Here is a 22,518-nt window from a genome sequence, read left to right as displayed (position 1 = left end):
CATTGGATGGGATTGACAGCAGCGTGAACCAATGGCTGCGCTGCTATCAATACATCCAATCTAGCCAATCAACGGCCAGACTCCATGGAGATGAGGATGCCGGACACGCGCACAACAGGTTAATGGGCTCAGGTAAGTAAAACGGGGGGGGCTGGGGGGGGCCGTCATTGCCAGGTGTTATTTCACCTTAATGCATAGGATGCATTAAGGTGAAAAAAAACCACAAACCTTTATAACCCCTTTAATTGTCAATGCCAGGAATTTTTAAAGCGAGGGCCACATATGTCATGACATTTCGTAAGGGAACTGGATTGTGTTGCTAAACATTCCTCATATTTCTGTATCAGATTTACTTGGATTTTTACATCTGAGATGTTGCGGGCTAAGTTGGAAAGGAGTGAGAAACCATCTATGGTGGAATTTTCGATAAAATTTACAATACACACATTTGGAAGAACTATAGTTATAATAGATGGCTTTTTGCCATTGGGCAGCTGAGAATTACATGTTTCCCATCTCTTTAGAGCAGGGGTTTTCACAATTGTGCACTTGGATTGCTTTAAATTTTGATGATTTTGATGTCCAAAAGGAATGTGCTGTTGTTGGTAAATGTAGATTCGGAGTAAGGTTTTTAGAGAGGTAAGACATAATTTGGCTGTAAGCGAACAAGCCTTGTGTAGGAATATTATATTTTTCCTGAGGGTTTAAAAGTAAGAGGAGTCTATTATTTTGCACAGGGTGTGTTAGGGGGTACAGCTAAGTGATGCCCAATATTTAAGGGATACATTAGGTATTAAGAAGTTAAATATTTCTAGAGGAATATGGGTAGGCGTGCTGATGGACCCATTTGTGGTAGAACTAATAAAATATTTCCAGACTATATTTAAATCAGTCCATCTGTACAGCTATTTCATTCATTCACAGGAATATGTGAATAATGAAACTACTTGTCCTGTCTGCCAACATGGCTAATTAACATGTTTGTAGTTCATTCACACTGCCTACAGCTCTGAAACTGACAGCCTATAAAATTGTATGGGCACAGAGTTGTAGGGAGTGTGTGCAGGAGCCTGACATTGCACCTGTGATCTGCTGAACATGGGTACAAAACACTGCTGGGTCCTTTAAAAAAATAATAATAAATGCACATTCTTTTTACCTGCACAAATATGGGTATTAATTATTTTTTAATCAAAGGTAAACTTAAACCTTATTTGCTTCCTGCCCGAATCATTGTAAAATTATGGACAGACAAGAACCCTATTGTTCTGGAAGGACGTTGTATAACCACCAGGCACAGATGACTACGCACCGTTTTTGCTGCCGGTAACATGTGATCACTGTGACTATTCACAGTAGACCACATGAAAGTTGTAAACAATGAATGGCTACCTTTCACGCCATTAATGGAATACATGCTAGCTGTGATCGATCACAGTGATCACATGGCACCCACAGGGCTAATCACAGCCCATGTGTGCCTACCCACTGTCATTCAGTAAAAATATATGCTTATAGCAGTGAAGTTCACTGCTATAAGCAATCATAACATATAAAAATAACAAAATAAATAAACTCCCCAGAGTGGTGCAGTGTTACTATGGTAAAATTGAATTTCTCTGGTCACAGTATGTAAAAAATAAAAAAAAACAAAAAAATAAAACAATTAAACCATAAAAATTATTTAAATTTTTTAATTATTTATGTATGTATTTATTTTTTGTTCATGCTGTCCCCAGTCAGTGTCCCTGGTCACCGCCACACCAGTTATAGGATGATGCTGTACTTTACTGATTAGACTATGTAAAAAAAAAGTGAAAAGAACAAATTTATTTCTTAATTTTCCAAATAATTACAACTTTAAAAAAACATGGCATGCCTCTTACTAAATACATTGGGTTGTCTACTTTCCAAAAAAATCATTTGATGGGTATTCCTGGTGTTTTCAGGTCTTAAGAAATGATAGGCCGTCAGTACATCAGGATTGACCAATTTTCAGATATATACTATAGCAGGGCTCAAAATTTAAAGTCCTGAGCTACTAGCCAGGCCTCAAGTGTTACTCGCCACCAGTTGCCACGCCCAATCCCTACCATGGCCCTCCCCTAATCCCACCCCTAGACACGCCCTCCTAATTATCTCATGAAATTACACTTAAATGTTTTATGCAGAATGAAGTTATAAAAATACATATTAACAACAACTTTATTCCGTGCCCAAAAATGCAGCCTGCCCATGTCTACCAGTGCAGCCACGTGTCCCCAGTGCAACCTATGTCCCTAGTGCAGCCATGTGTCCCCAGTGCAGCCTACCTGTGCTGGGTAAGAGAGAGGAGAGGAGAGCCGCCACCGCATGGTTCAACGGCGCATGGCAGGGAACACAGCTATTGAATTGAAAGCCGTTATATTCCCCGTGCTTTGACCAATGCGGTGGCGGTGACTCTCTTCTCCTCTCTTCCCCCTAAGATCACTCCCACACTCGCCAGCCCTCAAAATCCACTCGCAAAATGCGAGCAGGCGAGTGTAAATTTTGAGGGATGTACTATAGTTTGCGGACTCTATAACTTTCCTACAGAATAAATAATATACACTGATTTGGGTTATTTTCACCAAAGAAATGTAGCAGAATATATTTTGGCCTAAATGTATGAAGAACGATTATTTATTTGCAAAGCATTATAACAGAAACAAAGAAAAACTGCTTTTTTTCCCTTCAAAATGTTTGGCCTTTTTTGTTTATTTAACAAAAAAAAAAAATAGTGGTGAATAAATGCCACCGAAAGAAAGCTATAATTGTGTGAAAAAAAAAATGAATTGCGAAACATTCACAAAGCAATTTTTTTTATATAGAGACCCATATATTATATGGTCCTGAAGTTAACTGAACTGAAGGGTGAAATGCTGAAACCTGCAGCAAATGAAATACCTACGTAGACCTCTGTTGCTTACCACTCCTAAAACTGCCATTGTCTGACTGTTCAAAAAGGGAAAAAAACAGCACCTTCTAAGTGTAGCAATTCAGACATTAAATGAGTTAAAATCATAATGGAAACACTCGCAAACGAGCGGTATTAAATGGCATAAATATTTGGGTCATCTGCGCTGTCCCGGGGGGCTGCCTGGTCCCTGGTGCCGTTGGCTGGAATACTTGTGTACTTGTCCATTATCCGGTTGCACTGGTGGAGCCCAGCGCTCCCGGAAGGCTGGGACAGAGATCAGCGATGCACAGGAACACGGCAAGGTGACGTCACTTCCGGGTACAGGGTAAACGGTAAGGTGTGTGTGTTCGGAGCAGGCTCTTCCTCAGGCTTTGCAGCCAGCAACACCAGGCACCAAGCAGCCCCCAGGACAGCGCGGATGACCCAAATATTTATGCCATTTAATACCGCTCATTTGTGAGTGTTTCCATTATGATTTTCACTCAATAAATGTCTGAAATCCTACACTTAGAAGGCTCTGCTTTTTTTTCTGTTCCAGAGTTTCTTCTATCTGTAAGCTGTCAGCCTTCCTGGGATAAGCACGTTGAATAGTTTTACATGGACTTAACATCATGGACTTGATTAATCGCCCTATTGAATGACCCCATTCCCATGTTTATCTTTGGAAAGCCTTAACCAGAGTGCACCAAATTAACCCATTGTTTGTATTACCTGAGTGTTAAATTGGCCAGCTAGCATAAATAGTTTTAAGTCATTTACACAGAGCACTGTGTAAACTGTTGGCGCTATATACTGTAGATCCTGTTTAATAATAACAAGATTGCAGACTGTGCTTAAAGTGATACTACAGTCTTGTTTTTTTTAAATAACAAACATGTCATACTTACCTACTCTGTGTAGTGGATTTGCACAGAGCAGCCCAGATCCTCCTCTTCTCGGGCCCCTCTTCAGTGCTCCTGGCCCTTCCCTCCTGTTGAGTGCCCCCACAGAAAGCAGCTTGCTATAGGGGTACTCGAGCCGAGTTGCAGCTTCCTGTGTCCATTCAGACATGGAGCTGTGACTTGGCCCTGCTCCCTTTCTATCCTCATTGGCTAACTGACTTTGATAGCAGCAGGAGTCAATGACGCCATGCTGCTGTCTTAGCCAAAAAAGTGCCGGATAGCATATTCTCTTGTGCAACATCACTGGATGGAGATGGGCTCAGGTAAGTATTAGGGGGCTGCTGCACATATAAGGTTATTTTATCTTAATACATAGAATGCATTAAGATAAAAAACCTTCTGACTTTACAATCACTTCAAGGTTCACTTGCTACTGTTTTTTTACAGGTAGGAAACTCAATAACTGAAGCCTGGCGACTAAGTTTTCAGAAGGTTGGGTATTATGGCAGTTCTCATATTTTTCTCACTATAGGTCCCCTTTAATAAAGTGCAATACAGGCATACCCCACTTTTAAATACACAATCAGGTTTATTTACTAAAGCTGGACTCACTTCTGCATAGAAACCAATGAGCTTTTTACCCCAGCTTGTTCAATTAAGCTTTGGTAATAAAACCTGGAGGCTCATTGGTTTCTTTGCAGAAGTGAGCCTGATTTTGCGCTTTCCAGCTTTAGTAAATAAACCCCATCATGTACTTAAAAGTGGAGTAAGCCTGTACTGATTTATTTGGCTATCCTTAAAGAGGTCCATCTGTAACATTAATATTGATAGCACACACTGAGGTCTGGGGCACTATGCAATTTTTTGAACATTTTTGAATAGCTTAGCTGATTGCAGCCTGAGATAAATCCAAACAGCACACCCAGAATAATAGTAATGTCTTGTACAGGGGGGCTATACCTGCTTTTTAATTAGTTTAGAGTTCTTTAAATATGTCTGTACAGTCATAATTCTTCCTGCATGTATGCATAGTTATTGCTTATGAAAGGACTGGCTTACAGTGATTTGTTTCAAGTGGATTTTTGTACAGCACAAATTGTGATTTCTGAAAGTAATTATGCCTATTAATCTCTTGAAGAAGCCACAGAGGCCATAATTTAGCTTCCTACAAAAGATTCATTTGTTTTAAGTGCTTTGGATTTAGTTAAGACACAGCTGTAAAAATTATGTACAGATCTCTCCATCACTGCATGAGTTTGTGGTTAATCTTCGCATTTCTTCGCTGTGTGATCTTGAAGTGTTGATAACATTTAGAAAAAAAGAATTATAATAAAGAAGCTGGCTACTTATATATTTTTGACATAGGAGAAAAATATATTTTGAGAGGGGTACAACAACACCGTAGCTAGAGAATGTGTAAGTTATACGTGTGTACTCAAAGATTGAGAAGAAGCCAGTTCTTAATGTTTAGAAATGTTAACAACCCAGCAGGTAAAAAGGGCAGTATAGTATAAACGTCCATCTTAGAAGGTGAGAGTCTGCCCCCAACCTTCTGTGGTGGTGAAGGTCCTTACTTTCCTGGCACTGTTAGGACGTGTGAAAAGTTTTTTTGCAATAAATTTGAAAACACCATACACTGTTTTATGTTTAATTTTTTTATATTTTCACTTGGGAATTATCATTGATATATTCTCAAATATTTATTATATGTGTAGTATTTGATTTGTGTTTATAGATTTTGGAGCTGTACAGTACTGGTGTGATTATACAACTGCATATTACTTGGCAATCTTGATTAATTCCTTAATTAATTCCTGCATGTTTTTTTATTTTAAAACATAAAGAAGTGCTTTTAATACAGTGGTTATATCAGCATGACCTTTTTTAACAATTTTCCTTGTGGATTAACAAATCCTTCTTTAAAATGTCACAAATTTCAGGCATTCATACGGTGGTTACATCATGATCGCCTTGTACACACGATCGGTTTTCCTGGCGGTAAAAAAGTCCGCCGGGAAAACTGCCATGAGAGCTTAGGTCGGGAAACCCAGCCGTGTGTATGCTCCACCGCAGGTTCTCTTTTTTCCGCCAGGATTCCCGGCGGTTTTCCTGTCGGGAAAACTGCAGTGGAGCATACACATGGCCGGGATTCCTGGTTAAAAGCTCTCATGGCAGTTTTCCTGCCAGGAAAACCGGACGTGCGTACGAAGCATAAGATGCATATATGGGAGTGTTTAAATACAAGTAAATTTTCCTTCTACATCTTTTGAATACTTGATGCTGCTGTCTTTTGACCTTTCTCCAAGTCAATTCCAGTTGGTGTTTCTGTTGTTCAAGAGTGTGTTCTTTTCTGAAAATGCTTTCTAACTTTGATAAAAAGAGCTGTAGTGTTAACCTATTTTAGGGCCGCTGGATTGTTGTGTTCCCCTTACATGCACAGCCAGGCAACAGGGAATTTTAGGCATTCATTCAGTAGTCAAAAACCAGTCCATGGTGCCTGGTTTTGTTTTTTTATTTATTTGAGAATAAACTTGGATAGGGATGGGAAGGTACAGGATCCCCAGAACTGTAGTTGAGTTTAACGTTTGTCTCTGCTACCAAACATCACATGTCTGTCCTCTGTTAGGATAGATGAATAAGCTCAACTGGTGTAGACAAAGTCCAAAATACTTTATGCAGGTGCTTTCATTCTTGTGAAAAATGCCAAGGCACCTGGCTTCTCCTTAGAATCTCTAAGCAAGAGGTGTAGGCAGCTGTGCTGGATTTAAATGGCTCTAAGCTGTCCCACTATAGATAGCTGTCTGTGTATTGCACCGGGCTGCTTTTCTTCTATAGACTCTAGGGTGTAGTGGTTGAAGCTACTCACTCAGTCCCTTTGAAAGATCCTATAGCTGATGAGGTGACCACTGAACTGCTTCCTTAGCTGCTCTCTTCCTCTCTGGCTCCTTCCATTTGCCCAGCATAGGGGTCCTCTCCAGGCAACTGGACCCTGGACTCTGTTCCCACATGTACAGGCTCCAGTATGCCAATGGGCTATCTTTCCACCTTCTGGGCCACCCTCATTCAGGGATTGGAGCAGACTCCATAAATATTCAGGCTACATCTCTGCCTCTCTGACCTCTAAGTTCTGGAGCTTTCTAGCAGTTCTAGAAGAAGCTAGGAGGAGGCAACCTGAGACTCAGTCCTTGGAGCGCTACTAAACTAACTCTAAAAAAAGTAACCCTAGCTCCTCCGGCTACAACAGGAGCCCAACTTAATGTACCTACTGTAAGCGTGTGGTGCTACAGAACAATACAACAGCACATGGTAAATGCACACTGTACATTGCAATAATTTTATATGGCATGCCAAATAAATACATGGACAAAATAGACTCACCTGCCTCCCAGCATGGCCTGAAGAAAATGCACTGAGGACCCTATAAAATGAATGAGCATACTCAAAGCAGCACCAAAAAATGTGAAGGGGCACTTTTATCGGGACCACACAAAAGCTATCCCAGGGTTAATGAAATCAGTTCAACAATGTTTTCTTTAAAACATTGAGGAAGAAATTACATCATGAGAAATATTATATAGCAATCTCCCAAGGTCTAACACTAATGCCGCGTACAGACGGTCGTTTTTTGTGATGAAAAAAAACGACGTTTTTGAAAACGTCATTTAAAATGACAGTGTGTGGGGAAAACGGCGTTTTATGTCTTCTGAAAAACGACAAAAAAAAAAATCGAACATGCTCGAATTTTTTGTGTCGTTTTTCAAAACGTCGTTTTTTGTGTCAATGAAAATGATAGTGTGTGGGCAAAACGACGTTTCAAAACGACGTTTTTAAACCCACGCATGCTCAGAAGCAAGTTATGAAGCTAGCTTCAATGGAAAAGAGTGCCGTCGTACGTGCTGAACGTAACCACGCTTTGCTAGAGCATTTTAAAAAACGATGGTGTGTAGGCAACGTCGTTTTTGAAAAATGAAGTTTCAAAAACGTCGTTTTATTTCATGATTCAAAACGTCGTTTTTTTTCATCACAAAAAACGACCGTCTGTACGCGGCATTAGGCCGGGGATCACATCATTTTCAGGTCTGAATTTTTGCCTGAATTCGTACCTGAACCAGACCCAAAAACGCACAGAACCCTTTTGGAAACCACACAACGGCCTCCCTGAACATGTAAGAACTGGCTCTCAATGGCTCAATGGCTCTCACACTGACATGTCATGTGGACTGTCATGCAAACTGGATGTGGTGAAAACCATATCCAATTTGCACATATGTGAACCCAGCCTCAAGTCACTCTTATGCACAATTATAAGACTCTTTCCCACTGTTGTTAAACACCAAAGAGTAAACATTTTAGGGAATTTCATTCCATCAACATCTCCCTCACTAATATAGCGAGGGACAAGGAAAATTAAAGACCCTTGTAGTTCATTTTGTAACCATCTGTATGTAATAAACAGATGATTAGAGAAGGGGTAGTATTACAATTATTTTTTAAACTGTTGACCTGCAAACTTCTCTTGACCTGAGTAGTGGAATAGCAAAAATCTCCCCCTGACCAGTAAGTTGCTCATTAACTGCCTCCACACCAAAAGGAAAATGTACATCCATCATGTGCATTGGTGCACACATGCTAGATGTCTGGAAGTGCCAGGATGGTCATTTTTGACAGGGGGCCTTTTTTGTATATTATTATTTATAAAGGAAATACAGTATCTCACAAAAGTGAGTACACCACTCACATTTTTAAAATATTTGATTATATCTTTTTATGTGACAACACTGCAGAAATTACACTTTGCTACAATGTAAAGTAATGAGTGTACAGCTTGTAGAATATTGTACATGTGCTGTCCTCTTAGGCATGGAGCTCACCAGGGCTTCACAGGTAGCCACTGGAGTCCTCTTCCACTCCTCCATTAAGGTTTAGACATTAATGGCTGTGTGTTGAGTTATTTTGAGGGGACAGCAAATTTACAGTGTTATACAAGCTGTACACTCACTACTTTACATTGTAGTAAAGGGTAATTTCTTTAGAGTTGTCACATGAAAAGATATAATAAAATATTTACAAAAATGTGAGGGGTGTTCTCACTTTTGTGAAATACTGTACCTAAGGCTGACACAATGGTATTAACCAGCATGAATGTAGTTCTTTAAAATATCAAGTTACAAGCCCAGTGCTGGGGCGTGAATTTGTGCTTTTTTTAATTCATAAAGGGTAAAATCAAAAACACAAGCAAATTTAAAGATGTAAAGCAAAATTAGTTGAATACATGAAATGGGTAGAAGCTCCACCCAAAAGGGGAAGCACGACTTGTTTGTACCCTCTTCTCCCCCTCTGCCACATTTGGCACTTTTTGGGGGGAGCAGGTTCCTGGTTTTAACAGGTACCTGCTCACACTTCCTAGTAAGATTGCCGTGACGATCTTCAAGTATTTCAAGCCCCTCCTCCTTCCCCCTCTGCCTTCTAGGACACACACAGATGACCACTAAAAAATCACAGCGTGACTCGTGCATGCACAGTAGGAAACCAGCTGTGAAGCCTGAAGACTTCACTGCCGGTTTTCCTTAGCGAAGATGCTGGCGCCTGCACCCAAAGCCGATATAAAAATTGGCTTGGGGTACCAACATCGCTGGATCCCTGGACAGGTAAGAGTCCTTATATTAAAGAATATCAACTACCTAAGATTCCTTAAATTAACTGCAGTACCAATTGTGATTTAGTGTACTATTTTTTTCCTAAAGAAATTAGAACAGTGGTGGATAATTAAAATAACGCTAAAAAAGGCTTCCAAGAAGCCTAATTTTGAATGACAGAAATTGAAGTAATTGAAATAATTGATGCTATTTTATTTTACAGCTTTAAAATTTTTGCAAATGTACTTAATACTAAGACAGCTTAAACAAGAAAACAAATTACATCTATACAAAAGAGGACCTACATTAACCTAAAAATTTCATTTGAATCCCTTTATATAAATATATAAAATATAGTCACCATATCAAGCCAAGAGAATTATGACAATTTTGAATCCTTGGAAAAAAAAATGTACCCTTATAATTTTATGACTTATAATTGCTCATATATAATATGTGCCAGACATTATCATATTATTAGGTAAAAAAAGGTCACATCATGATTAGTAAAATAGTGATTGTCATGATTTGACATATGAGGCCCCGTACACACGACCGAACATGTCTGCTGAAACTGGTCCGTGGACCGTTTTCAGCGGACTGTCCGGTCGTCTGTACGAGGCCTTACTCCTTGCAAACAACAATGATATCTCTGTAACTGTTGGATATATGTGGATAGGTGCCTTTTTTTCTTCTATTAAAAACAAGATTAAGCCTAGGTTCAGACTGGATGTGGTGTGATTAACGTCCGGTTTAAAGTGTGAGTGCAGTTTGCGTTGTGTGATTTGTGCTTTACAATTTCAATTCTAATGCAATTTTAATGTGATTTTGATAGGGGAGAGGAGGGAAGGAGCAGGAGAAGGGCAAAAGTAAAAGCTAGAAAAATGAAACTGATGGATTGCATTACATTACTGCCCTGCGCTGAACACACAGAGTACCGCTCCTTTAACTGCATCAGAATCACACTGATGTGAACAGCCTTCATAGAAAACAATGTTTTTTCAATTAACATGCAAATATATATGTTCTGGAATGCATCTGAACCGCATCAGATTCGCATCAGTGTGAACCAGGGCTCAAAAGTCTATTTTTGTAGTGCATTTATTAGCACTTATTATGCTAAAATTATTCAAATCAGTTGTCAATTCTACGACCGGGTTCCAATTCATGTCTCAAGAACTCAGAGTTTGCATGCTTCATGGATAAATATGTTGCAACAATATTATTGTTACAATACTTTTTTGTTTTATTTTTATTGTATTGTTTTTAATGTTTTTTATAGAATTGTTTTCATATTACAACATAGAATACAAATAGTACAAAAGTATACATATATACATTCAGCAGCATATTGTAGGTATTCTCCTAAGGCACAAATAAATGGATATTTAACAATCATTGGATTACCTATTTTTAGAACCAAGTAGTTGTAGAAGTTACATCAACCTTAAAATAGTTGACCAATGATCAAAAGAAGATCTATACTGAAAAATGTTAATCTCAGAGTGTTAATAGCTGAGTATATTTTGGAAATGAAGTATATAAAATACAATTAAAATAACATTTATTATATGAAATAAAACATAGGGTGGGGTATAAACAAGGTTAAAAGGGAAATAGACTTTGGTCTGACCGTTACATAAACAGAAAGAAGTGGATGGGGATGAGGGATAATATCATCAAATAATGAGTTTTCAATTTACTTTAAACCAGTGTTTCCAGATTTTCCATTGGGTATCAAACTGTTTCCTAGTACAACATCTGCTTGCCAGTAAGGATTCATAGACATAGTGGGATTGAGTCACATCAAGTACTTCAGAAGTGTTTGGAGTCTTATTGGATTTCCAACGTTTCGCTATTAATGTTCTAACAACCCGAAAAATGTGTGTGATCAAATACGATGTTGTTTTATGTGGTGATCAAAAAAATTTTTTTTTTCTAGTTGCACTTATCAGTTAAACTAACTTTTTAAATATTTGTTTCTATTTTTCCTTTGTTAGCTCTCATGAATCCTTAACTTCCCTTTCTCTCTCTAGATATTTTTTTTTACTATTTATATATGAAAACTTTATTTTATCAGTGTTTTATTTGTAAATTTTACGACCGGGTTCTGATTTATGTCTCAGGAACTCAGAGTTTGCATGCTTCATGGATAAATATGTTGCAACAATATTATTGTTACAATACTTTGTTGTTTTATGTGATGATCAAAAATGTTCTTTTAAATTGCACTTATCAGTTAAACCAACTTTTTAAATATTTGTTTCTACTTTCTCTTTGTTCTCTCATAAACCCTTAACTTCTCTTTCTCTCTCTAGATATGTTTTTTTTTTACCATTTATACAGTATATGAAAACTTTATTTTATCAGTGTTTAATTTGTCCCTTAATTTTTGTTGTATTTCCTCATAAAATGAACAAACGTTAATAGCCTATTGTCTGTGTATCCCAAAATGATGTGGCCTAGCACTAGGCTGGTGTAGAAATGATAGACTGGCTGAGAGTTGTGACAATGGGTCAGTGGTTACTTAGCCAAGAGAATTGGAGCAAAAAATGATGTATGCATAGAAAAGTGACCACTGGAGGCACACAATAAGAAGAAAACAGGAACAAAGATTTAGCAAGTAACTGTAAAAAAAAATATATAAAGAAAAAGGAAAATACAACATTGATTTAAAGCAGCATATGGAACTGTCAACCTAAAGTGATTCTAAAGATTTTTATTAAAATAATAAACATGTCATACCAATGTTTTTGCACAGAGCAGCCCCAATCTTCCTCTTCTGGGTTCCCCCCGCCAGTGCCTCTTTTCTCCTCCCCTCTTTAAGTGCCCCCCATAGCAAACCACTTGTGATGGGGTACTTGTGCAAACTCACTCCCAAGCCCTGCCCCCTGCTCTCTCCTCACTGGCTGTGATTTTACAGCAGCCAACGGCTTCTGCTGCTGCCTCAATTTCCAGCAAGAAGAGAGAGAACCAAGAGACGCTGCTCTTGTGCACAGTTGAATTATACCTTGTTTCTTTTTTAGGACAAATTGGGATTTCATTTGGTAGTAAATGGTAATGGATATCTCCTGATTTGTGTTTTATTATCAACAGAAAACTAGCCCTAGTAAAACATATTTTTTTTTAAATCTAGCTGTAGATTTTTTTCTACCATAACCTACCACCAAAGAATAACCCAAAATAAATTCTCCTGCTCCCGACGATCGCAGCAATACCACATCTGTGTATGTTAGTTGTTGTATATACCCATAGTACAGCCCAAAAATAATAGTGCACATTTTCCTTTTTATTATCCTACATAAAACACACCTGCACTGACTTACACTGATACTAAATAAAAAAATATATATATTCTGCCCCCCCCCCCAAAAAAAACTATGAGCCTGACCTTTGACCCTGACCAACCCTGAACTTTGACCCTAACCTTGACCCAAACACTAACCCTGGCACTGACCTAGATGAAGCCTTGATCTAGGTATTTTTTGTTTATTGTTTCTTTTATTTTGTATTATTATTATTATTATTTGTCAATATATTAATAAAAAAAAATGTACACACACTTTTTCTGTATAAGGTCAAAGAGTGATACAGTCAGTCAGATGTACCTCTCTCCTCACAGAAAAAGAAAACACAGGGATGGGCTTCACAGTGACTGGTTACTGTGATAGCTTCTGATTGGTGACCCAGAAACTGGTTTTCAAACATTACTACAGGGCCACATTGATACGCCAGTCTCTGTGCTGGAAGCGCGATGTAAGGTGCACTCCCAGCACAAAGGGAGGTATGCAAATATGTGGCCCCATGGCAAAAAAAAACAGTGAAGTGAGGCCCCATATGTTTGTGACATTGGCGTAAAGGGGTAAAAAAAGCACAAATGCATGCCCCTAAGCACTACCAGCACTAGGGGGCAGATCCACATACATTTGCATGGGCGCAGCGTATGTGAGATACGCTACGCCGCTGTAACTTACTTGGCAAATCTTTGAATCTAGAAAGAATTCGCGCCATAAGTTACGGCAGCGTAGTGTATCTCTTGCGGCGTAAGGGGGGGAGTAGGGGGCGTGTTTCATTTAAATGAAGCGCGTCCCCACGCCGAACGAACTGCGCATGCCCCGTCCGTCAAAACTCCCAGGGTGCATTGCTCCAAATGACGTCGCAAGGATGTCATTGGTTTTGACGTGAACGTAAATGGCGTCCAGCCCCATTCACGGACGACTTACGCAAACAAAATAAAATGTTTCAAATTCGACACGGGAACGACGGCCATACTTAACATTGCGTACGCCATCAGATAGCAGCTTTAACTATACGCCGAAAAAAGTCGAACGGAAACGACGTAAAAGAATGCGACGGCCGCTCGTACGTTCGTGGATCGTCGGAAATAGCTAATTTGCATACTCGACGCGGATTACGACGGGAACGCCACCCAGCGGACGCCGAAGAATTGCATCTAAGATCCGAAGGCGTACGAAGACGTATGCCTGTCGGATCTAACCCAGATGCCGTTGTATCTTGTTTTGAGGATTCAAAACAAAGATACGACGCAGGAAATTTGAAAGTACGCCGGCGTATCAATAGATACACCGGCGTACTTTCTTTGTGGATTTGCCCCAGGGTTTGTAGCTTGATATCCCAAAGAACTATATGCATGCTGGTTCATTTTCGTTTGTCAGCCTTAGGTATTTCCTTTATGAATAATATACAAAAAAGGCCCCTTATCAAAAATGACCATCCTGGCACTGCAAGACAACTAGCTTTTGTGCACCAATGCACATGATGGGTGTAGGTTTTCCTTTTGGCATGGAGGCAGTAAATGAGCAACTAACTAGTCAGGGGGGAATTTAAAGTGAAATTAAAGTGAGAGATAACAAAGACAGCAGAAGTTAGAAGGGAAAGAGATGCCTGCGACAATTGAATATTTAAAGAAACTTGTGCTAACTGAAGCATGCAGGCGATTACTGCTGACCCCAATATTTGAACTTGCTAGTTGCCTCACTGTTATTTTTCTACAGTGCCTTCATTGTTTTCTTCAGTCACTGACCTACGGTAAGAAGATCAGGACTTCACTTTGACTTCACTTGCTGCATTTTTAGTCAGAGTTAGTGAAAGGGAAGATATTAACAACCTTGGATCAGTATAGCATAAATCAAAGTCTACAGGCTTCTTTAAAGGTGCAGGTTTAGAAAGGAGCAACTACATATAGGGAAACCTGGAATTAATGTAAAAGTTAAATCCACCCAATGTACATTAAGCAAAAAAGGTGAATCCTTATATGCCTGAAGCCGCGTACACACAACCATTTTTCATGACTAGAAAATGCAATTTTTTTGATTGGTCATTAAAAACGATCGTGTGTAGGCACCAGAGCATTTTTCTCGACGTGAAAAATGGCCATTAAAATTTAAAACATGCTATATTTTTTCTCGTCGTTTTTCACGTCGTCGTTTTTCACATTGTGAAAAACGGTCGTGTGTAGGCTTTAACGACGGGAAAAAAACATGCATGCTCAGTAGCAAATTATGAGACGGGAGCACTTGTTCTGGTAAAACTAGCGTTTGTAAAGGAGAAAGCACATTCGTCACACTGTAACAGACTGAAAAGCGTGAATCATCTCTCACCAAACTTTTACTAACACGAAATCAGCAAAAGCAGCCCAAAGGGTGGCCCCATCCGAATGGAACTTCCCCTTTATAGTGCAGAAGTACGTGTTGTACGTCATCGCTCTTTGCTGGAGAATTTTTTTTCACGATCGTGTGTATGCAAGGCAGGCTTGACAAGAATCACGTCAAGAAAAATGTTGTTTTTTCCATGACATTAAAAACGATCGTGTATACACGGCATGACAGTAAGGGGAAAAAAAATAAACTACACAAGAAGAATTTATTTAGAAAATGTGGTTACAGGTGGTGGAAGCAATGGCAAATTAGTATATAATAATGAGAAGAATAGTATGAAATTAGAACTTCTAAAACAGCTGGAGCATGAAGTGTTATGCCTTGTTCACACAGTACCCTTGTAAAGGACTGGGTTTGCCCGAATGGGATAGAAAGACACAATTTGAGCTCCATGTGGTTACGGGTGCATTCAGGTGTGTGTCTTCGAAAACAGACAGTTTGGGTTCAGGATCACACACCTGTACCCACACAGAAGTCAAATTGGAAGCAGTGGCTGTGTTCCTGCATCCCAATTGACATGAATAGAACTGGGTCACATACCTTGATCAAGGCCGAGTTGATGAGAGCTCTTCCCCTTCATCTCTTTCCCTGTTTCCTTTGGGGTTGACAACATGGTGTACCAGGATACTGAGTGGCATGGGTGCCTTTAGGAGATCCGGGCTGGGAGATCTTGTACTAAATGTAAAACTGAAAACTGTGCAGTCTAGCCACTAGCCAACAGCTGGCAAATGCAGGATCTCAGATGTGTGGACAGATGTTGGCAACATATCTATATCGTGAATACTGCTCTTGTTGCTCAAACTAATATTGACCAGAGCTGCACTCAAACAACACCAAATACTAATGTGTACAAGACTCCAATTCTAAATATTGCACTGTATCTTAAACATTTGATACTGTCCCTTAAATGTAAACAAATGTGTTATACTTTTAAATAATAAAACAATAATTATACAAAATGCATTCAATAATCATAACATCAAAATTGCGATCTGTGAAAATATATAAATCACAGTGCTCCACAATAAGGCCCCTTTCACACTGAGGAGTTTTTCAGGAGGTACAGTGCTAAAAAATGGTGCCTAAATACCGCCTGAAAAACTCCTGCCCAGCCTTCTCAATGTGAAAGCCCGAGGGCTTTCACACTGAGGCGATGCGCTGGCAGGAGAGAAAAAAATCTCCTGCAAGCAGCATCTTTGGAGCGGTGAGAGGAGCGGCGTGTATACCGCTCCTTTACCGCTCCTTCCCATTTAAAACAATGGGAAACCGCGGTAATACCGCCCGCAATGCGCCTCTGTATGCCAGAGAGCTTTTTTCAGCTACTTCATAATCTGTGCCACAAGGTCTAGTCTAGAGCCTATCTATGTGGTGATGGAGAGCTTTTGCAGTTGTCCCCCTCATCCTCACCACTGAGTAGCAGCGTTGTTAATCTGAAGATGAGAGGTGAAGAGCAGTGGGCACTTGGCTCTCAGGTGTCCCCCAGGCCTTTGTCGCATTGTGGACCGGGTTCAGCTCCCGGTTTTATAAAGACGGCTGATCGTGTGCTCAGGAGCTGTGGAGTTTACCTAGGATACATCCCATTGGCACTTTGCACATTCCCTCCCTTTCTTTCATTTCAATAAAAGGATATTTAAAAAATTGTTAAGCGCAAAAGCTACCATATTTTCAACTCTATATATTCTTGTCTGATAGCTGGATTCAGCTAGGGGGCGCGCATCTTTGCGGCGGCGTATTTACACTACGCCGCTGTAAGTTAGCCAGGCAAGTACTGTATTCACAAAGTACTTGCCTGCTAAGTTACGGCGGTGTAGCATAAATGTGGCCGGCGTAAGCGCGCCTAATTCAAATTAGGCTGAGGGGGCGTGTTTTATGTTAATATGGGTTGACCTGATGTGATTGACGTTTTTTAGGAACGGCGCATGCGCCGTCCGTGTACATATCCCAGTGTGCATTGCAGCAAAGTACGCCACAAGGACGTATTGGTTTCGACGTGGACGTAAATTACGTCCAGCCCTATTCACGGACGACTTGCGCAAACAACGTTAAATTTTCACATTTCGACGCGGGAACGACGGCCCTACTTAACATTACTAGTCCAGCTATTTGATGGAATAACTTTACGCCTGAAAATGCCTTATGTAAACGGCGTACCTTTATTGCGACGGGTGGACGTACGTTCGTGAATAGGCGTATCTAGTGATTTACATATTCTACGCCAAACGCAATGGAAGCGCCACCTAGCGGCCAGCCTAAATATTGCACCCTAAGATACGACGGTGCAAGCCGTCATATCTTAGATAGGTTTAAGTGTATCTCTGTTTGAGAATACACTTAAAATTAGAACAGCGCAGATTCCGACACCATCACAATATTCTGATAGAATTAACACTTTTTTTTTTGTATTTGTAGCATTTAAAAAAAAAACATTAGGAGCATTTATTACAGAGACACTATTGCCCTGTACACAGTCTGATAAAAACGAACCAATGGATTTTTTCATCAGATATCCAATGAAGCTGACTTTCATCAGTCTTGCCTACACACCATCGGTTAAAAATCGATCGTGTCCAACGCAGTGACGTAAAACACAACGACGTGCAGAGAAATATTAGGTTTAATGCTTCCGAGCATGCGTCGACTTGATTCTGAGCATACATGGATTTTTGACTGACAGATTTCCCCACAGACGATCGTTTTTTCTATCGGTTTTTTAACCATACAACATTTTTAAAACAGGTTCCATTTTTTTTCACCGATGGGAAAAAAACTGATGGGGCCCACACACGATCGGTTCGTCCGATGAAAACGGTCCATCGGTCCGTTTTCATCAGACGAACCAATCGTGTGTACAGGGCATTAATCATACTGAATATGTTTTTTTTTTATTTGCTCAGACATAAACGTTAACAGTAGAATTTCCTCTTGCCTGATTGGTGTTTTCGACATATTATGCAAATAAATACAGTTCCTAAATGCTTTGACTTTACTTTCACAACATTACCCAGTCTGGGGAAGTGATGGTTCTCCAATATTCATATTATTCATGGCTTTTTCTTTTAAAGATCTGTTTTTTTTTTTTAAGTTAAAAAAGAACAGCCTGAAATCTTCCAGGTCCCATTAAATTGAATGTGCCCATGTTCATTTTATCCTAATACTTAACTTTACTGTCACCTTAATGTCCATGACAAATCATTTTTTATCTCACATAAAAAGATCTTTTTATAGTGCTCTATCTCTTGCTATCTTCACACACATCTGGTATAAATATACCGTATGAACCTCTTAAAGGTTTTCTGAGTTTTCAGCCTCTTGGCAAGTTAATTCTTTTTCATGAGATACACATCTACACTATTGATTTTCTGTTCTGCTGGCTCTTTCTACTTTCTAGGTGGTTGGCGAGTGGAGGTTTAGTCGGATCCACTGTGATATCTTTGTCACCCTTGATGTTATGATGTGTACAGCAAGTATCCTTAATCTGTGTGCCATCAGCATTGACAGGTAAGAGACACTGAAATTCAGTTTGAACAGGTGTAACTTTCTGAATTGTACAAGTCACGGGAAAAGGAACATGTAGTGCTGACACTTGCCAAAGTTCTTACAGCATAATTCTCAAGCGTATTTTATAATTAAATGTTTTTTTTTTTTTTTTTAATAGTACATTTTCTTCTGTAGAATCTATTTGATGCCTTTCAAATCCTTATACTTTTTCATCTAGAGTCTATTGTACATTCAGTGTATTATATTCTGAAGCTGTTAAGGTACAAGCAGTACTTATGTAATGCATGTTTAAAAAATTGTAGATAAAAAAAGATTAATTTAAAGAGATGGATACAATGTTAACAGGTTAAAGCACCAGAAAGTCATATTTCCGTTTTGCTTAGATACTGGCAGATTAAATCAATAAACGTGCATCTGGCAGCCCAGCCTCTGCATCTCCCTGGTGTACCCACCTGTATTCTAAAGGAGTCTCTTGCTTTGTGATGGATTTTTACATTAGGGGCCCTTTCACATGGAGCGTATCCGTATTGATCCGCCCCGTGTGTGTCCGTCAGCTCAGCGGGGATCATCCGTAAATCCCCGCTAAGCTGTCGGCGGACAGGGCGGTCCCCGCACACTGTGCAGAGACCGCCCTGTCTTTCCTCCACTCTCCCCTATGGGGAATCGGATGAATACGGACCGTGTGCCCGTATTCATCCGATCCGTTACGCCAGACAGAAGAAAAATAGGGTTTTCTTCCATCTGAAAAAGCGGATGTTTGCGGAGGCGGATGTTTGCGGACGTTAGCGGATGCATCATCCGCTAACGTCTGCAATCCCATAGGGATACATTACAAGTCCGTAAACGGACTTGTAAAAAATGGATTGTTTGTCCGTACGTACGTACGTACGTACGTACGTACGTACGTACGTACGTGTGAAAGGGCACTAAAGCTAAACTTAAAGGAGTTGTAAAGGCAGAAGGTTTTTTATCTTAATGCATTCTATGCATTAAGATAAAAAACCTTCTGTGAGTAGTAGCCTCCCCACCACCCCCTAATTACCTACCTGAGCTCTTTCTCTCTCTCCAGCGATGTCCACGATCCCCTCCATCCAGTATACTTCTCCTGATTGGCTTAATCAGAGCAGCAACACCATTGGCTCCCATGGCTGTCAGTCAAAGTCAGTCAGCCAATTAGGGGAGAAGGGGGTGGAGACATGTCAGGGCTCTGTATCTGAATGGATACACAGAGCTCTGACTCAGCTTGGGTTCCCCCTGTAGCACTCAAAGGAGGGAGGGGCTAGCAGCAACAAAGAAGGACCAGAGAAGAGGAGGATCTGGGTGGCTCTGTGCAAAACCCAGTGCACAAAGAGGAGGTAAGTATAACATGTTTGTTATTTAAAAAATGAAAAACAATTAAGCCTTTACAATCACTTTAAGACAGTTAAATATACAGTTAAAGGCACTATCCAGTCAACGTGCTGACTGGATAGTAAAAGAACATCCACCAAAAACTCATGAGTTCATCCTCTGATCTCTTCTCCTATCAGCATATTTATTACAAGAACAATAAAAATTAAAGAAGAACTACAATCATGGCTCTGCTCCCTCAACCAGTGCTGCCATTTTTGATTGACTGGCACAGGCACAGATGCACCTTTGGGGCCTTTCAAACCCTGGAGTTCATCTGCACATGTGCTGAGTTGTGCATGCACAGAAAAAAAGGTCCCAAACCTCATTGACCTCCCGATCCTTTCGCATGTGTGCATGAGATCCTGCACATGCACAGATGTGCTGAAGGTTTCTGCTGGGTCCTGAAGCCCAGAAAAGCATTTTAGCACATCCGAGCATACGTGCACAATGAAAATTTTGCCAAGGCAAGAAAGGAGGAAGTGCAGCACTAAAATAAAAAAAAAGCACTTAAAAAATGTCCAATTATAGGAAGGGAGTTTTGTCTTTTGGGGTGAACGTCTGCTTTAAGCACACTTGTTTGGCTCCTAATCCTTTCTCTCTCTCTATCCCAGTAAATGCTGCTTTATAGGTGGATTGTAAGATGCCAATATCACATTTAAATTCAGGTTCTTAAAAAGAATGCATTTATTTATTCATTAATGAATGTTAAGCCGTAATAACTTTTTTTGTGACCAGGGATCATTAGAGACTAGCGAACAAACAAGCATAAGAAAATATAAGTATTTACCAGTACACCTTGCTATAGCCATAATCTTGCCTTTTATTCACATAAAGCTATAGGCTTCACATGCAAAAACTTGTGATGCCTGTTAATAAATTATTATTATATGGGATTTATTTATTATACAGGATTTATATAGCGCCAACAGTTTATGCAGCACTTTACAACACGGGGAAATACTTTAATGCATAGACCCTATTCTTAGTAAAGCCATTTGTTTCTTTGGAAGCCTTTAAAGGAAGCCTTTGGTGCAGTTACACTTCTACTAAAGCTCCCCTGCATTCTCCCCTAGGCCCTCCACACTGCCAGTCTCGTACCGATTTGTGTTTTGTGCTGGAGGCACACGTTAAGTGAATGTGTCATTCACTGAGCTTTTAAAGCATGGACTGTCCTTTGCTAAACATAGATTTCCCCCTGAGGACCATAGAGAAAATAAATGTATGGATTTTTCTGATATTATATGTAGTATGTCCAAACTATACATTAAATAGATATGTGTGAAACTGTACATTTGATTTATGAAGTTTTGGTAACAAGAACTGTCTGATGTAATTTTCTCCTTGTATTATCATTTTTGCATCCTTTTAAATGAATTATAGTCAACTCACAAATGTATTTTACAGCAAAAAACACAACTACACACCAAAGAGCATGCACAAATGAGCCCCACCTGGCATATTTCTACTTGGATGCATTTCAACCTAGGGTGGGCTTAACCATAGAGATGTTACTGATTAAGAAGGCAGGTCCCAGTTGGATCTTCTACTGTATGTGTCTGTTTTTAAGAATTATACAGTTTTACTGAATGCTGAGATCATTAGGGTGTGGCTGTTTTTTTGCTGTGGATGATGTATAGGAGCATGAGCAAGCTCCATCTGATCCCTAGACTCCAGCATCACAGAGAGAGCTTGGGAGCAGCAACCTTCCATCCAAGTAAAACGCGTCAGTGCAGTAACTTCAAGTTGGTGCTTCCAAGTTCATTTTCTATAATACAATAACATTTGATTATTAGTGGTTTTTTAATTAATTTTATGCCGCGTACACACAACAGTTTTTCGGGTTCTAAAAAATGACTTTTTTTTATGTCATTAAAAACGATTGTGTGAGGGCTCCAGAGCATTTTTCACGATCTAAAAAATGGGCATTAAAAATTTCGAACATGCTCTATTTTTTCATGATGTTTTTAACGTTGTCGTTTTTAAGGTTGTAAAAAATGGTCGTGTGTGGGCTTTAACGATGTGAAAAACCTGCGCATGCTCAGAAGCAAGTTATGAGACGGGAGCGCTTGTTCTGGTAAAACTACCGTTCGTAATGGAGTAAGCACATTCATCATGCTGTAGCAGACTGAAAAGCGCACATCGTCTTTTACTAACACAAAATCAGCTAAAGCAGCCCAAAGGGTGGCGCCATACAAATGGAACTTCCCCTTTATAGTGCCGTCGTACGTGTTGTACGTCACCGCGCTTTGCTAGAGCATTTTTTTTCATGATCATGTGTAGGCAAGGTCGTTTTAATGATCGGGTTGAAAAAAGCATTGTTTTTTTCTAGACCCTTAAAAACGTCAAACGTGTGTACGCGGCATTAAACATCAGCATCATATAGAGAGCTTGGGAGCAGTGACCTTTTCTTTAATTTATCCAACAGCTGATTGACAACAGCAATAAGTTGACACGTTGATAATCTGTTAAGATTATTGGGCCAGATTCACAGTGGA

General features: G+C 39.7%; 1 protein-coding gene across 3 annotated transcripts in view; it reads left to right on the top strand.

The window, feature by feature from the left end:
* The window catches only part of DRD2 (dopamine receptor D2), a 356,750-nt gene that overhangs the window by 259,696 nt on the left and 74,536 nt on the right, over window positions 1-22,518 (top strand). For all 3 annotated transcript variants that reach the window (XM_040326018.1, XM_040326016.1, XM_040326017.1), the window contains exon 3: window positions 18,522-18,631. In XM_040326018.1, coding sequence (XP_040181952.1) covers window positions 18,522-18,631 — 110 coding nt within the window. The remainder of the gene's footprint in view (window positions 1-18,521; window positions 18,632-22,518) is intronic.

The sequence above is a fragment of the Rana temporaria genome, chromosome 10 (assembly GCF_905171775.1).
Source record: "Rana temporaria chromosome 10, aRanTem1.1, whole genome shotgun sequence".
Taxonomy (NCBI): Eukaryota; Metazoa; Chordata; class Amphibia; order Anura; family Ranidae; genus Rana; species Rana temporaria.
The sequence above is the reverse complement of the archived record's forward strand: the minus strand, read 5'-3'. Positions and strand labels throughout refer to the sequence as shown.